The sequence below is a fragment of the Falco cherrug genome, chromosome 19 (genome assembly GCF_023634085.1).
Source record: "Falco cherrug isolate bFalChe1 chromosome 19, bFalChe1.pri, whole genome shotgun sequence".
Taxonomy (NCBI): domain Eukaryota; kingdom Metazoa; phylum Chordata; class Aves; order Falconiformes; family Falconidae; genus Falco; species Falco cherrug.
Window position 1 is genome coordinate 2,766,489 of NC_073715.1, and position 16,172 is coordinate 2,782,660.

Genomic DNA, 16,172 nt, shown 5'->3' on the forward strand with positions numbered 1-16,172 from the left:
AGCTGCGGTACGGAGCTGTGCAGCGTGCGGTGCCTCAGAAGGAGGGGAAGCACCCACTTTGTCGGCGTTACTGTTCTTCAGCCAGGTCGTTCCTGGACACTCTTCCCGCGGCACGAGAGCCTCCTGGCTGGCTTCTCAGTGCTGGGGCCGCTCCGCGTCATCCCTCCAGGGCTGTCACGCGCTTGGGTTTGGAAAGAAGTGCCTGCTTCCTGACACCGGTTTGCTCCTGTCTTCTGCTTTAAACATGAATAAAATTGTCCTTCGCATCAGCTACATCTTCATGCGTCTTGTTTCACCAAAGCCTTTCCAATTTATTTCAGGGGAAAATGCCAGCAGTAGTTAATGATAAGATCAGGGTTTTGAAGATCCCTGAGACAGGGCACTGGTTTTGCAAGAGTGCCAGTTCGTCTTCCTGGAAGTCTCCAGTCGTGGCCGTCTTTGCTTGTTCTTCTCTCGTGTTCATTCTTGCAGGGACATGTTTCATAGGGCAACTTGCCAACCATTTGTTTTTCTGCCACAAATGAACATCCCTTGTCAAAGTAATGTAGTGTTGTGATCGCCCAAGCCAACCGTTTGGTTTTAGTAGGGCTTGCTTTACCACGCATGAAGGTCTGAAAGAATACTTTTAGTAGACACTCCAGTGAAATCCCTTGTGTTAAGTGGCTGGCACACTGCTGGAGAGAAGATTGCTTTCAGCTTGCTCAGTTCACACGGACAGCAGAGTCGTAACTCAGTTGAGAAAGGAAAGTTAGTGTTTTCACCCAAAGGACCTACAAAGTGACCTCAGTCCTTAAAAGTTCTTATTTGGCTGTTCTCTTTCACTGTTGTTTCACAAAAGCAAGATGTAGTTACCGGAGCTGTAAATCATCCTCCTGTTTATCGTGTGCTGCGTGAGAAGCCAAATCGCAGTCACACGGTGTAAGCCCGTGTGCTACACGGGACAGCGACCGCCGTCCTCCAAGACCTGCTGCACACCCACGTGGCTTCACATGAACCCCACTCACCTTGAGCATCTTCACAAGGGTGCACTTTGCAGCCAAAGCCATAATTGGCTTGGAGTTTGCAAAAATTAGAATGTAAAGAGGATCCTTCTAGCTGTTAGCCTGTTATGTGTTTACCTTGGAAGAATACAAACTCATTTACTTCCTTCACGGTTCTCTTGGGCAAACACGTTGCTACGCCTGTTGTGCACCCTGGGGTGCTGCTGTTCAGCATCACGATCGCTTGAGCGTGGCACCGCGGTCTGGCCCCCAGCGTGCCTCGATGGAGGGTCTCCTCGGGGGCGTCCCTGCTGGTGAGGCGGATTTGGAAGGTGCCTGCTCTCGCCGCCCCGCAGACCCTCCACAGCGGGTGTCTCGGCAGAGGTGCTGCCGCCTCTCCACGGGTGGGAGGGCGACCCCGGCCCGCAGGCACCCATCCCTGGCGCTCCCACCGCCCTCCCTGACTTGCAGGTGGCCGCGCAGCGAGGCGAGGGCTCGGCCGGGGCTCAGGGCTGCGTGGGGCCGTGAAGGTCAAGGGGCAGCGCTGCAGCGGTGACCCAGACCCTCGACCCACCGCCAGGCCCTGCTCTGCCCCCGCCGTGTCTCTGCCACTAGCAGCCAGCTCGTCCACCCCCCCAAGGGCTGTCCCGGGTCCTTGGGGCCCGATAGCCGCGTTCCAGGGAGCGGGGGCCGTTCCACGTGCTTGCGCGTGAGTTATCCCGGGAACGTGGGATGCGGTGTGGCTGCGGCGGCCGCATGCACCTGGTGTGGGGAGGCGGTGAGTTGGGGTGGCTGGCCTTGGCTGCTCCGACTGTTCTCTCCAGCAGTTCTTGGGAGGACGTGCTTCTCCCTGGCACCAGCACCCTCAAGCCCTTTGCAGCTTCCAAGAGGTCGCAGAAGTGCTTTGTGCTGGGGCACCAGCTCAGAGGGAGGGTGGCACGTGATGAGGAGCTGAGAGCATCCTTAGGCTGCGCTGCTCATTAATGCACCCAGTTAAGACGAGACTTGTAGCTACAGGACTGGGAACCGGCGTCCTGACAAAACCTGTTGGCGGTGCAGCCGTTACGAGTGCTCCGTTCTGCCCACTCCGTTCTGCCCCAGGTCTTCTTTTCAGATGAGCCTTCAGTTTTCCCTCTCCTTCTGGATAGCAACAGAGGCAAGAATTAATCCCAGCCTATATTAACTCTTAGCAGCAGAAGACCCCCACATTTGATCTCCTCCCCTCTAGGCTGCAACAGATGGATACTGCGATCTCCTAACCCTCCTGCGTGCTTTTTGCTGTGCTTTTGCAGCATTTGCTCATTTCAGCGTTTGGAAGCTGGGCTCAATATGTGGAAGTTGTGCTGAGCATGAATGTGACCTTTCTTTGCCTTAAGGGAGTTGCCGGGGAGATAAGGATGCAAACGTAACTTTCTGGTTGTTTCTTAAAGTATTTTGCATAGGAATCATGGCTATTGCAGAGAGTGGAAAAGGGTATCGATTAGGTTGTTTCACCATAGATAAAAATACTCTGTCCTGCGATAGAAGAGCAAACCACTGACACATATTCTGCCTTCACGTTCCTAGTAGGATGAATAGAGACTGACCAGAAACTCATCCAGGGGAGCGTAAATGAGTCCTCGGAGCATAACCTGAAATGTTTAGTTAAACTGCTCTGCTCAGCGTTTGTATTCCCAGTCTGCATTTCCTTCTCCATCAGCGGAGGAAAGTCAACCGTTCTGGGTTTTATTTCATTTGTGTAAGCCTGGGGTCGGATCTGCAGTGCTCGCAGGGACCTTTCAGGGAAGGTGCTAATGCCTGTCTTTAGGCAGAGGCCTGGGAGAGGAGAAAGAGCAGGTCCTGCTCGTCCGTCCTCCCCAGCTGCGTGGGGCTGCCACTCCTCCTGCACTCCTCTTGTGCCAGATGGAGCGATTGTGCGGCTGCGGGAGAAGGAGCTGATCCGGCAGAAAACCGCGCTGCCAGACAAGTGACTCACCTGCACACTCAGGGCCCTTTGGTGGCCGCCTGAAGCCACTTGTCATTCCACGGTGTCTGAAATGACAACCTAAGGACGTGGCTTTTGGATGGGTTTGTGCAGTCGTAGCTGTGGGCTGTGCTGGGGAGGGGGCTGGCGCTGCTGCCGTGCTTGTGGCTAGACCTTCCTGCCCCCTCCCCAGTGAGTCCCACAGCAGCAGCAACCGCCGCGTTTGGAGGGGAAGGGGTGGCCGGCCCCGCGGTGGGGCGAAGGCGGAGAGGCGCCTCGAGGGAGAAGCGCTGACGTTGCCTCCAGCCAACCTTGCAGGCAGCACGTGGACGTGTGTTGTGATGCAACGTGAGTCGGGAAGCGAACGCCTTCCCTGGGGAAGGCGGGGAAGGTTGGAGAGTGCTCCTGTCGTCGGGGGAGTTCTTGCCTGGGCATCCAGAGCAGACTTGGTGTTCTTGGTGTGGCAGGGTCTTCTCCTGACGCGTTTGTGTGCTGTGCCAGCCTGCACCAGATTGCGCCACCTGGTCTTGCCCATTATCAAAATTACAGCGTGTTCTTCCCTATCAGGGTTGGGAGAGACGGTCGGGAGGAGGGGAGCAGTTGCCGCCTCCGTGTGGGCTGTCCAGCGAAGCCCCTGATTGCTCCTCCATGTCACGGCTTCCCATCCGTGCCTGCCACAGGGAGCTGTTCCTGGGCCGAGAGCAGACCGCACCAACTGCGTTCGCTGCTAACCATCGCTTGCTTGCTCGTCGGTGTTGCTGAGCCTGCTCTTATCCTTCCTACTATCAGTTTTAATGAGAAAACTCTACACCCCGCAGCTTGGTTTTGCGAGGGATGCCAAAGACGTCACCGAGGAAAGCCAAATAGGATGACCAGTGCACTTTGTTAATGAGCGGAAGACTAATGAAGTTTTTAATTAGCAGGTGTGCAGGGGTGAGAAGAAGGTGCAGTGAGACATGCACATCGTGACAGCAGAAGCATTGCGCTAAAGGCACCAGCTGCGCGCTTGAAGTTGCCCCTGATGGAGCAGGAGCTTCTTGTGCTTTGCTGGCCCGGGTCGTGCTTCCCACCAGCCGGGCAGACCAGGGCGGCAGCACCTCGGGGACGCTGCCTGAACCTCTCTGTTGGGTTTGGTTGGAGAAGGATGGGCAGCTGTGCCCAGCTCAGAGCAGTGGTGAGCAGAGAGGAGGGAGACGCCGTGTGGAGCTGCTCCGAGCTGTGGAGCTGCTCCCGGACCGAGGGCTTGCTGCCATGGTGTTAGGCAAACGCCAGGCAGCCCCTCATTCCTGCAGGATCCCTGCTGGCCGCTCAGCCTCCAGCTCAGCTCAGGCTAGTGCGCGCTGTGGTCTGCTCTGCCTTTGGCCTGCCTCAGCTGCTGGACTTACAGGTCTCGTTGCTGGACCAGAGCTGCCGCTGCATCCTCCCGTCAGGCCTGGGTGTCCTTCGGTGAGCAGCATCCCCTGGTCCGTGTTCCCTGGAGCCTACGCTGAGGCCGTGCACCCTGTCAGCCTGGAAAATGAAGCGTCCGCTCTTTGTGGAATGAGTGAGCACGAGCCTGCATCAAAGGCTCCCATTATTCTCCTTTTCTGCTGCCTGAAACAAGGCCTTTGGCCAGCTGGTCCCACCTGCCTCTGGGCAGTGCGCGAGCGCTGGGCGCTGGTGCCAGGCTGCTCCCGTGTCTGCCTGTTGCACGTTAAAAGCGCTGTTCTGGAAGCAGAGCGCCATTAATTACAGCCCTAGTGAGACAGGCTATCTCTTCTGATGAGGATCTCCTGAGGGCTGCTTTAATGGCGCTGTCAGATGTTTCTGCATTCCTATGTGGAGCAATTACGTACCCCGTGTAATTTGCCCACTGGTTGAGGCGTTCTTCCACAAGATACGATACTCATTCACGTTCCGTGGCGCTTGGTGTTTTCTTCCTGCTTTAGTTTGGCAGCTGGTGGCAGCCAGGGTGCTGGTGGTCTCAGGAGGGGACCCTTCTTCCAAAATTCTTCTCTGCAGCACCTCAGGCCCTTTAGGAGAGATCTCTGCTCTTCCCAGGGGTGTTTTGTGGCAGTTTTGTCCAGTTTGTATGTAATACAGCCGCACCGGTGCCAGGCCCTTTGCGGTGTCGGTGCCTGCTGTGGGGCTTTGGTATTCCTTGACCAGACTGGTGGGGAGGGTACGTAGCTACTGGCCAGGCACTGTTTTGCTCTGCTGAGTTGCCCCGAGTCCTAAAGGTTCCGATTTCCCACAGGTGGGCTGACGTCCCCCCGTGGAGATGCCAACCTGAGAGGCGACGGGCACGTCTTGACCTTGCAGGTGCTGCATCAGCAGGGGCGCAGATGGCGTTTGCCCAGGCACCCATTTCCAGCCTGGTGTGTTCCTTCGCTGTTCAGGAGATGCCGGCAGCTCCTCCAGTCTCTTCTGCCGTCAGCACTGTTGGAGCCCCCTGCCTCCTCTTGTGAGCCCTGTATCCCAGTTTGCAGCCCTCAGGGCTCCAGAAGCCTCTTTTGGGTAGAGGCGCCTCTGGGCTGGCTTGCTGAGCGGAGCCCAGGGAACCCGTGATGCCTTCAGCTCACCCCCCGACAGACGTGCCTTCTCTCGGGGTCTGGATTTCAGAGGTGCCTTTGGTGCCCTCTCTACGTTTACACGTTGTTGTCTCCAGGAGCCTGCTGGTGGGGACGCTGATCTAGATGGGCTTCCCATCCCTCGTGCGGAATTTGCAGCCGCTGCACATTTGTGTGGCAGCCACCTGGGCACGGGGGATGGCTGCAATGAGCTTGTTTCTCGGCCGGGGCATGGGGGCCTCCAGAGCCTGAAGAAGTCCACTGGAGATCACCAGAGCGCCAGGATCAGATACAGGAGGCTGTGTTTAGGGAAAAGACCTGCACGCACCAGCAGATTTTTCCTCTAGATTGGTGGTTAGCAAGGCGGAAAGAAGCCGCAGCACTGGTCTGGCACCTCCCAAACGCCGAGGAGCGATGGCTCCTCCCTTGGCAGCTGCTTTCTCCCCCCACCCTTTTGCCTTGTATATAAGGCCCCCTCGGAGCAGCCTCGGCACAGCACATCCCACTCCGGCGAGGCAGACAGCGAGCCGCACCTCCAGTCCCAGCACCTCTGCTCCAGGAGAGTGAACCAGAAGGCCGTCAGCATGGGTAAGAGATGCTCTGCAGCCTCCCGCAGCCCACAGCAGCTCCGAGCCTTGTGGCTCCATCCTGGACCGGGCTGCAGCCACTGCCTGGGGGCTGCGGACATCCCCCCTTGGACCCGAGTCCCCGCTGGGGACTGGCAGGTCTGTTCCGCTGCAGGGAGGAGAGGGGTGGCACTGGAGTGTGGCACCTTGTCCGGCTGGGGCCGAAGGTTCTCTCTGTTCTGGGACGGCCCTGGTGGCGCTTCAGGGAGGATTCCTCTCCTGGGTCGGGGGGTCGTCAGTGCCATAAGCGGAGCAGGGGCCGGTCACAGAGGTCCCCGTTGAGAGCTGGGGTGGGAGAAGGTCCCTTGCGTGGGACAGAGGCTTCCGAGTAGGCACCGTCTGGGACGTGGACGTTTCTCATTTTATTCTTCTCCCCAACCCAGACAGATGCAGAGCTCAGTGCTACGAGTACCCCACCTGCCCGGAGGCTGTGAAAGGCAAGTCCTCTCGAGCGTGTCGTGCAGCGGGTGGTGTTTGGGAGAGAGCTCCCTGTTAGTGGAGACCCCCGTGAACGTGTGCCGAGTCCCCTCCCCCAAAGGGGCAGGACGGTACCTCCGTGGAGATCTTCTCCGCTGTGGTTGTTCTCGTGCCTCTGGGTCGGTAACGGAGCCAGGGTTGGGCAGTTGTCAGTGCACAAGGAGGAAGGGATGGAATAGCTGCAGGTCGTTGCGTTCAGCTGCCTGTAGGAAGGTCTTGGCATCCAGAAAAGTGAGTTCAGTCTTCTCTGAGGGTCTGCTGAAGCTTTTCTTTTCCCGCCTGGCTGGTTCACGGCGTGCTTTAACACAAGCTTTCCTTCTACGCAGCTCCTAGAGAGGAGGTTGCCTACGTGACCTGCACCTACAGGGAAACCTGCGTGGAGCAGCCTGACTTCCTGGCCACCATTGACCTCAACCCCAGATCTCCCTGTTACTGCCAGGTACCCGTGTCCCTGCAGCGCTTGCCTGGGATGGTGCCCAGCTGCTGGCTCTGTGCTTCATGGTGCCTCGGCATTCGGGACCTTTCCTCCTTTTTGCTTGGGACTCCAGGTTGCTTGATAGCCACCCTGGGATGCCAGGCGTCTCTCTATGCCTGGCACCTTCTTGTCTTGGGCATTTTTCTCTCCTGTCCACCGTTCCCTCCTGCTGCCTGGTCATGCCCTGCCAAGACCCATCTGGGAAACCCCTGGTGAGTTCTGTCACAACAGGTCTCTCTCTTGCTTCTCCGCGGTTGTACGTGTGAGAGAGGGCTGTTGTCTGCCTGCAAACTCACCTTCCTGCTGTCTTTGCGCTGTCCTGTGTGTGCCTGGCTGCGGTTGAGTCGTCTCCGGCTCGGTGTCCTGGGGACAGGTCGGCTCTGACTCACTTCCCAACTCACTTCCCGAGAGTCTTGGTGCTGCTAGTGAGCTCCTGAGCACGTGCTCTGGATCAGCCTGTGGGTGGCTGCTCGGCATGGGGAACGGTCTCCTCTCAGCGGCACGCCGTGCCCTAACGCGGAGCAGCGGCCAGTGCACGGAGCAGTGTTCTCGTCCCGGAGCTCTGCAGGCAGTGCCAGGCGCGCAGGTGGAGGCTGCCAAGCCAGAAGCATCTGCCAGCGTGAGGGTCCCCGTTTCTCCCTGCCTCCCTGTGCGAACCCTAACTCTGCCTTGGCTGCCTAGGTGATCCACCGCCTGCCCATGCCCAACCTCAAAGACGAGCTGCATTCCTCGGGGTGGAGCGCTGGCTGCGCCTGCTTTGACACTGCCACACCGAGGAGGAACAAGCTGATTCTTCCCTGTTTGATTTCCTCCCGCATTTACGTGGTGGATGTGGGTTCCCAGTGCCGGGCTCCCAAGCTGTGTAAGGTATGCCTCAGGTGACGCAAGGACAAGTTTCTGGGAAGGAGTTGGGAACTGGTGCTTCTGGGATAATACACAGGGAAGAAGGGTTCTGTCTTCATTTCCTCTTCCACCCCGGTTTTAGGGAGCTGGGTCACGTTTTCCGCTCGGCTCTCTCCTTTCCAGACCAAGGAAGGCTCTGCTCATCCTTGCGTCCCTCTCTCTCCGCCTGTTGCGTTCAGAGAGCCTAATCGTGGGCAGTCACGCCCCGCACCACACCTGCCGCCCCAGCAGTGCGGTGGACAGACAGGCTGTGATGGGTTCGGTGTTGCTGCATTCTCCTCTGCGCAGAGGGGCAGCTCAGGGGCTTCTGTGCTCCTCTGCAAGGAGGAGCAGCCCCTGGCAAGTGGGAGTCCTTGGAACGAAAGCTCCCGCAAGCATCGGAGGTTTGCAGGAGTCTCTGGTGGCCAAAGGCTCTGCCAGGGAGCGTGAAATGAGCCGAGCAGTCGCCGGCTGAGGTGTGTGTGTCTGTGTGACCTTTCCTCAGATGATTGAGCCAGTGGATGTCTTCTGGAAGTGCAACAAGGGATACCTCAGCGTAGTGCACAGCCTGCCTAATGGTGACATCCTGATTGCCAACATGGGAGACCCAGCTGGCAACGGGAAAGGTACTTTGCCCGGCGATGACTCCACAAGGAAACGGGCTGCTTTGGAAGCGGAGTACGCGATTGATCGTGCGTCCCCTTTTTGCGCCCCAGGTGGATTCATTGTGCTGGATGGAGAGACCTTTGAGCTGAAGGGGAACTGGGAGAATGAGTGTGAAGCCCCCCCGACTGGATACGACTTCTGGTACCAGCCGCGCCACAACGTTCTCATCAGCTCTGCCGGACTGGTCCCAAAATGCGCGGGACGCGGGTTTAATCCTGACGACTTGAAGAAAGGTGAGGGAATGCGGATGCAAGTGCTGAGCCAGAGCTCAGCGGGGTGGTGGGAGGGTGCTGGGGCCGTCAGAGCGAGAGCCGGAGCTGGAGAGGGGGGACAGGCAGACGTCCCCACAAACGGCCCGTCCTAGAGGCACGGCTGCAGGACGTGCAGTGCCTGTCCTTACCCCAGGCTGGTCCCTGCCCTCTCCCGCTGCTCCCTCAAGCGCGGCGGCTTCTCTGCAGGCTCTGGCTGGTCACTGCCGGGGCTGTCCCCGAGTGCGAGCATTTGGGGAGGGATTAGTCTCCACAGGTGGCCCCTCATCTTCTGACGTGGTCTTCCTTTTCCGCAGGGGTCTTTGGGCGCCGCCTGAACGTGTGGAACTTGTCCTGCCGCACCCTCACCCAGTGCTTCGACCTGGGGGAGGACTCTCTGCCCCTGAGCGTGAAGTTCCTCCACAACCCCGATGCTGCCGAGGGATACGTCAGCTGTGCCCTGAGCGGCATTGTCTACCGCTTCTACAAGTGCGAGGCAAGTGTTCTGCCAGCAGCCGGGGAGACCCGGCCGTGGGGAGCTTCAGGGCGACTGGGAAAGGCACCGAAGAAACACGGGGTGGCGGGGAGAAAGGAGGAGGCGTGTGGAGAGGGCAGCGTGCGGAGCCAGCTCCGGACCCTTAGGCTGGGGGATTCATCTGAGCGAGGAGGCTCAGCCTTGCTGCTGCTGTTGGCCGGTGCCGCCCCAGCCGTGCCTGCTCGCCGTAGCTGGGCGCAGCGGCAGCTTTCCTCCGGCAGCTTTGCCGGCTGCGCAGGCGTGCGAGTGCCGGGCAGCGCTCTCGCCTGAGCAGCCCGGATCGCTCACGGTGCGGTGCCCATGTTCCTTGTGCAGAGAGACAACTGGGCCGTAGAGGAGGTGATTCGGATACCGGCCAAGGACGTGACAGGATGGATTATGCCCAAGATGCCAGGTCTGTGTGCCCCGAGGGGTGTTTATATTTTCCCTCCCGGAGCGCTGTGTCGTGCAGCCCGGCAGAGACCCCTCACTGACCCGCGGCGCCGTGCCGCACAAAGATGGCAGAAGGCTTGTCGGAGGGGGCAGGGGCTGTGCAAGCCCTGAGGAGGCACCGCTGCCCCAGCTGCAGCCTGCGCGCTCGGGCGGCTCTCGTGCACCATAGGCACGACGTCCAGGGTGGCAGGGAGAGGCGCGTTCTCTGTGGGCGCTGCCTTCTCTGGAGCTTTTTGTTTGTGTGCCCTAGCCTTCACGGTGGACCTCGTCATCTCGACGGATGACAAGTACCTGTACCTCAGCAACTGGCTGCACGGAGACATCCGCCAGTATGAGCTCTCCAAGACCTGCAAGCCCAGGCTGGTGGGGCAGGTAAGGCGGGAGCGGAAGGGCTGGTACCGCTGGGTTCCTTAGGAGGGTCTGGCGGTGGCCGCGTGACAAGGCCACGTGTCTCCCCCTGCCTCGCTTCCAGGTGTTTGTGGGAGGCAGCATCCTCAGAGGGGGACCCGTCACCGTGTGCAGAGACGAAGAGCTGAAGTGCCAGCCGGACCCCTTGGTGGTCAAGGTGAGCTCCGTGGCCTCTTTGCCCTCTGGTGTCCTTTGCGCTTGGGCTCTGCTCGGCAAATTCCCTGCCCGTGGGCTCTGGGGCAGGTCTCCGCTGCAGCGGCCCGTGTGCCCGCAGCTGCTGGCCGCTTGCCTGCGCTGGCAGGGGAGGCAGCCGCTCTGCTCCGCTGCGCTCCGCTCCCTGCTCCGGCTTGTGCTTGGCTGCTGCGGGAAAAGCCAGTAACGCCAGGGCTGTCTGTTGTGCCTGCAGTGCAAGAGAGTGTACGGCGGCCCCAGTAAAATGCAGCTCAGCGTGGACGGCAAGAGGCTGTACGTCACCAACTCCTGTTACAGCACGTGGGACAAGCAGTTCTACCCGAACTTGGTCAGGTGAGAAGCGCTGGGCAGGCGCGAGGCCTCTTTTGCACGGCCCCAAGGGGAAAGGCGCCTCGCTGGGGGGGCTCTGAGGACACCTCTGTGACTGCAGGGGACGGGGCCTCCTAACGTGGTCCCCGCAGCTTCCTCGGGCGGGATCTCACGTGCGCCTGACCCCGGCGCCCCTGGCCGAGCGAGGTGCAGCAGCCGCCTGCGTGGAGCCGCAGTGCCCGGCCTGTGCTCGGGAGAGCCCGGGAGCGCTCCAGCCGGGAAGGCGGAGAGGATCCGCCCGTGGAGCCCTGGCAGCCAGGCCAGGCCGCTCTGGCAGCGCCTCCCCAGGTGTCCCCCCCAGAGGTTTTGGTCTGGCAGAGCGGGCGATGGTCTCTCTCCAGCGCAGAGCCAAGCTCCAGCCCGCCTGCCACGTCATTCCCGGCGGTTCGCCCGCGTCCATCGAGCATTCAGGGAAAAGATGTGAGCGCGGGCGTGTGGCCCCGCTGGAAGGGAGCCTCCGCGCCCTCCTCTCTGCGGAAGAGCAGATGTGAAGGGGCCGGCCTCCTCCTCCATACGGAACGGGGAGGTGCGGGCAGGAGCCCCGGAACAGGGCCCTGGCTTGCTTGCCTGTGACCGCTGCGCTCTTGTTCCCTCGCAGGGAAGGCTCCGTCATGCTGCAGATTGACGTGGACACTGAGAAGGGCGGCCTGTGCGTGAACAAGAACTTCCTGGTGGATTTTGGGAAGGAACTCAACGGGCCTTGCCTTGCCCATGACATCCGCTTCGCTTCCGGAGACTCCACCTCCGATATCTTGGCCTAGGCGCCCTGCGACAGGCTCCCTCCTCCTCTCTCTTCTGTGGTGCAGCCGTCAGGGAGCAGCGTAGGATCGTTGGGTTCGGGGGTCCCCACGCCTTGCTGGAGTCTGGGTTTCTGCTGACAGGAGCTGCGGGAGCTCCGCGTCACCGCGCGGGGCTGGGTCAGGCAGAGCAGTGCACGGAGGCACAGGGCACGTGGTCAGCGCTGTTCCCAGTGCCGAGCGGTCCCCGGGCCCGAGGCGCGGAGCAGAGCCGGGGCAGCTGCTGCGGTACGGAGCTGTGCAGCGTGCGGTGCCTCAGAAGGAGGGGAAGCACCCACTTTGTCAGCGTTACTGTTCTTCAGCCAGGTCGTTCCTGGACACTCTTCCCGCGGCACGAGAGCCTCCTGGCTGGCTTCTCGGTGCTGGGGCCGCTCCGCGTCATCCCTCCAGGGCTGTCACGCGCTTGGGTTTGGAAAGAAGTGCCTGCTTCCTGACACCGGTTTGCTCCTGTCTTCTGCTTTAAACATGAATAAAATTGTCCTTCGCATCAGCTACATCTTCATGCGTCTTGTTTCACCAAAGCCTTTCCAATTTATTTCAGGGGAAAATGCCAGCAGTAGTTAATGATAAGATCAGGGTTTTGAAGATCCCTGAGACAGGGCACTGGTTTTGCAAGAGTGCCAGTTCGTCTTCCTGGAAGTCTCCAGTCGTGGCCGTCTTTGCTTGTTCTTCTCTCGTGTTCATTCTTGCAGGGACATGTTTCATAGGGCAACTTGCCAACCATTTGTTTTTCTGCCACAAATGAACATCCCTTGTCAAAGTAACGTAGTGTTGTGATCGCCCAAGCCAACCGTTTGGTTTTAGTAGGGCTTGCTTTACCACGCATGAAGGTCTGAAAGAATACTTTTAGTAGCCACTCCAGTGAAATCCCTTGTGTTAAGTGGCTGGCACACTGCTGGAGAGAAGATTGCTTTCAGCTTGCTCAGTTCACACGGACAGCAGAGTCGTAACTCAGTTGAGAAAGGAAAGTTAGTGTTTTCACCCAAAGGACCTACAAAGTGACCTCAGTCCTTAAAAGTTCTTATTTGGCTGTTCTCTTTCACTGTTGTTTCACAAAAGCAAGATGTAGTTACCGGAGCTGTAAATCATCCTCCTGTTTATCGTGTGCTGCGTGAGAAGCCAAATCGCAGTCACACGGTGTAAGCCCGTGTGCTACACGGGACAGCGACCGCCGTCCTCCAAGACCTGCTGCACACCCACGTGGCTTCACATGAACCCCACTCACCTTGAGCATCTTCACAAGGGTGCACTTTGCAGCCAAAGCCATAATTGGCTTGGAGTTTGCAAAAATTAGAATGTAAAGAGGATCCTTCTAGCTGTTAGCCTGTTATGTGTTTACCTTGGAAGAATACAAACTCATTTACTTCCTTCACGGTTCTCTTGGGCAAACACGTTGCTACGCCTGTTGTGCACCCTGGGGTGCTGCTGTTCAGCATCACGATCGCTTGAGCGTGGTACCGCGGTCTGGCCCCCAGCGTGCCTCGATGGAGGGTCTCCTCGGGGGCGTCCCTGCTGGTGAGGTGGATTTGGAAGGTGCCTGCTCTCACCGCCCCGCAGACCCTCCACAGCGGGTGTCTCGGCAGAGGTGCTGCCGCCTCTCCACGGGTGGGAGGGCGACCCCGGCCCGCAGGCACCCATCCCTGGCGCTCCCACCGCCCGCCCTGACTTGCAGGTGGCCGCGCAGCGAGGCGAGGGCTCGGCCGGGGCTCGGGGCTGCATGGGGCCGTGAAGGTCAAGGGGCAGCGCTGCAGCGGTGACCCAGACCCTCGACCCACTGCCAGGCCCTGCTCTGCCCCCGCCGTGTCTCTGCCACTAGCAGCCAGCTCGTCCACCCCCCGAAGGGCTGTCCCGGGTCCTTGGGGCCCGATAGCCGCGTTCCAGGGAGCGGGGGCCATTCCACGTGCTTGCGCGTGAGTTATCCCGGGAACGTGGGATGCGGTGTGGCTGCGGCGGCCGCATGCACCTGGTGTGGGGAGGCGGTGAGTTGGGGTGGCTGGCCTTGGCTGCTCCGACTGTTCTCTCCAGCAGTTCTTGGGAGGACGTGCTTCTCCCTGGCACCAGCACCCTCAAGCCCTTTGCAGCTTCCAAGAGGTCGCAGAAGTGCTTTGTGCTGGGGCACCAGCTCAGAGGGAGGGTGGCACGTGATGAGGAGCTGAGAGCATCCTTAGGCTGCGCTGCTCATTAATGCACCCAGTTAAGACGAGACTTGTAGCTACAGGACTGGGAACCGGCGTCCTGACAAAACCTGTTGGCGGTGCAGCCGTTACGAGTGCTCCGTTCTGCCCACTCCGTTCTGCCCCAGGTCTTCTTTTCAGATGAGCCTTCAGTTTTCCCTCTCCTTCTGGATAGCAACAGAGGCAAGAATTAATCCCAGCCTATATTAACTCTTAGCAGCAGAAGACCCCCACATTTGATCTCCTCCCCTCTAGGCTGCAACAGGTGGATACTGCGATCTCCTAACCCTCCTGCGTGCTTTTTGCTGTGCTTTTGCAGCATTTGCTCATTTCAGCGTTTGGAAGCTGGGCTCAATATGTGGAAGTTGTGCTGAGCATGAACGTGACCTTTCTTTGCCTTAAGGGAGTTGCCGGGGAGATAAGGATGCAAACGTAACTTTCTGGTTGTTTCTTAAAGTATTTTGCATAGGAATCATGGCTATTGCAGAGAGTGGAAAAGGGTATCGATTAGGTTGTTTCACCATAGATAAAAATACTCTGTCCTGCGATAGAAGAGCAAACCACTGACACATATTCTGCCTTCACGTTCCTAGTAGGATGAATAGAGACTGACCAGAAACTCATCCAGGGGAGCGTAAATGAGTCCTCGGAGCGTAACCTGAAATGTTTAGTTAAACTGCTCTGCTCAGCATTTGTATTCCCAGTCTGCATTTCCTTCTCCATCAGCGGAGGAAAGTCAACCGTTCTGGGTTTTATTTCATTTGTGTAAGCCTGGGGTCGGATCTGCAGTGCTCGCAGGGACCTTTCAGGGTCTTTAGGCAGAGGCCTGGGAGAGGAGAAAGAGCAGGTCCTGCTCGTCCGTCCTCCCCAGCTGCGTGGGGCTGCCACTCCTCCTGCACTCCTCTTGTGCCAGATGGAGCGATTGTGCGGCTGCGGGAGAAGGAGCTGATCCGGCAGAAAACCGCGCTGCCAGACAAGTGACTCACCTGCACACTCAGGGCCCTTTGGTGGCCGCCTGAAGCCACTTGTCATTCCACGGTGTCTGAAATGACAACCTAAGGACGTGGCTTTTGGATGGGTTTGTGCAGTCGTAGCTGTGGGCTGTGCTGGGGAGGGGGCTGGCGCTGCTGCCGTGCTTGTGGCCAGACCTTCCTGCCCCCTCCCCAGTGAGTCCCACAGCAGCAGCAACCGCCGCGTTTGGAGGGGAAGGGGTGGCCAGCCCCGCGGTGGGGCGAAGGCGGAGAGGCGCCTCGAGGGAGAAGCGCTGACGTTGCCTCCAGCCAACCTTGCAGGCAGCCCGTGGACGTGTGTTGTGATGCAACGTGAGTCGGGAAGCGAACGCCTTCCCTGGGGAAGGCGGGGAAGGTTGGAGAGTGCTCCTGTCGTCGGGGGAGTTCTTGCCTGGGCATCCAGAGCAGACTTGGTGTTCTTGGTGTGGCAGGGTCTTCTCCTGATGCGTTTGTGTGCTGTGCCAGCCTGCGCCAGATTGCGCCACCTGGTCTTGCCCATTATCAAAATTACAGCGTGTTCTTCCCTATCAGGGTTGGGAGAGACGGTCGGGAGGAGGGGAGCAGTTGCCGCCTCCGTGTGGGCTGTCCAGCGAAGCCCCTGATTGCTCCTCCATGTCACGGCTTCCCATCCGTGCCTGCCACAGGGAGCTGTTCCTGGGCCGAGAGCAGACCGCACCGACTGCGTTCGCTGCTAACCATCGCTTGCTTGCTTGCTCGTCGGTGTTGCTGAGCCTGCTCTTATCCTTCCTACTATCAGTTTTAATGAGAAAACTCTACACCCTGCAGCTTGGTTTTGCGAGGGATGCCAAAGACGTCACCGAGGAAAGCCAAATAGGATGACCAGCGCACTTTGTTAATGAGCGGAAGACTAATGAAGTTTTTAATTAGCAGGTGTGCAGGGGTGAGAAGAAGGTGCAGTGAGACATGCACATCGTGACAGCAGAAGCATTGCGCTAAAGGCACCAGCTGCACGCTTGAAGTTGCCCCTGATGGAGCAGGAGCTTCTTGTGCTTCGCTGGCCCGGGTCGTGCTTCCCACCAGCCGGGCAGACCAGGGCGGCAGCACCTCGGGGACGCTGCCTGAACCTCTCTGTTGGGTTTGGTTGGAGAAGGATGGGCAGCTGTGCCCAGCTCAGAGCAGTGGTGAGCAGAGAGGAGGGAGACGCCGTGTGGAGCTGCTCCGAGCTGTGGAGCTGCTCCCAGACCGAGGGCTTGCTGCCATGGTGTTAGGCAAACGCCAGGCAGCCCCTCATTCCTGCAGGATCCCTGCTGGCCGCTCAGCCTCCAGCTCAGCTCAGGCTAGTGCGCGCTGTGTTCTGCTCTGCCTTTGGCCTGCCTCAGCTGCTGGACTTACAGGTCTCGTTGCTGGACCAGAGCTGCCGCTGCATCC

The 16,172-nt window shown here is 59.2% G+C and overlaps 1 protein-coding gene across 1 annotated transcript; it reads left to right on the top strand.

The window, feature by feature from the left end:
- The first annotated feature begins 5,871 nt into the window (after positions 1–5,871).
- On the top strand, positions 5,872–11,870 carry LOC129734221 (methanethiol oxidase-like). The gene is made up of 12 exons (XM_055696759.1): positions 5,872–6,080; positions 6,502–6,555; positions 6,922–7,034; positions 7,752–7,937; positions 8,458–8,578; positions 8,669–8,851; positions 9,184–9,366; positions 9,721–9,795; positions 10,084–10,205; positions 10,306–10,398; positions 10,648–10,766; positions 11,401–11,870. Exons 1-12 carry the CDS (start codon positions 6,077–6,079, stop codon positions 11,561–11,563), a joined length of 1,416 nt encoding a protein of 471 aa, XP_055552734.1. The 5' UTR covers positions 5,872–6,076; the 3' UTR covers positions 11,564–11,870.
- The last annotated feature ends 4,302 nt before the right edge of the window (positions 11,871–16,172 follow it).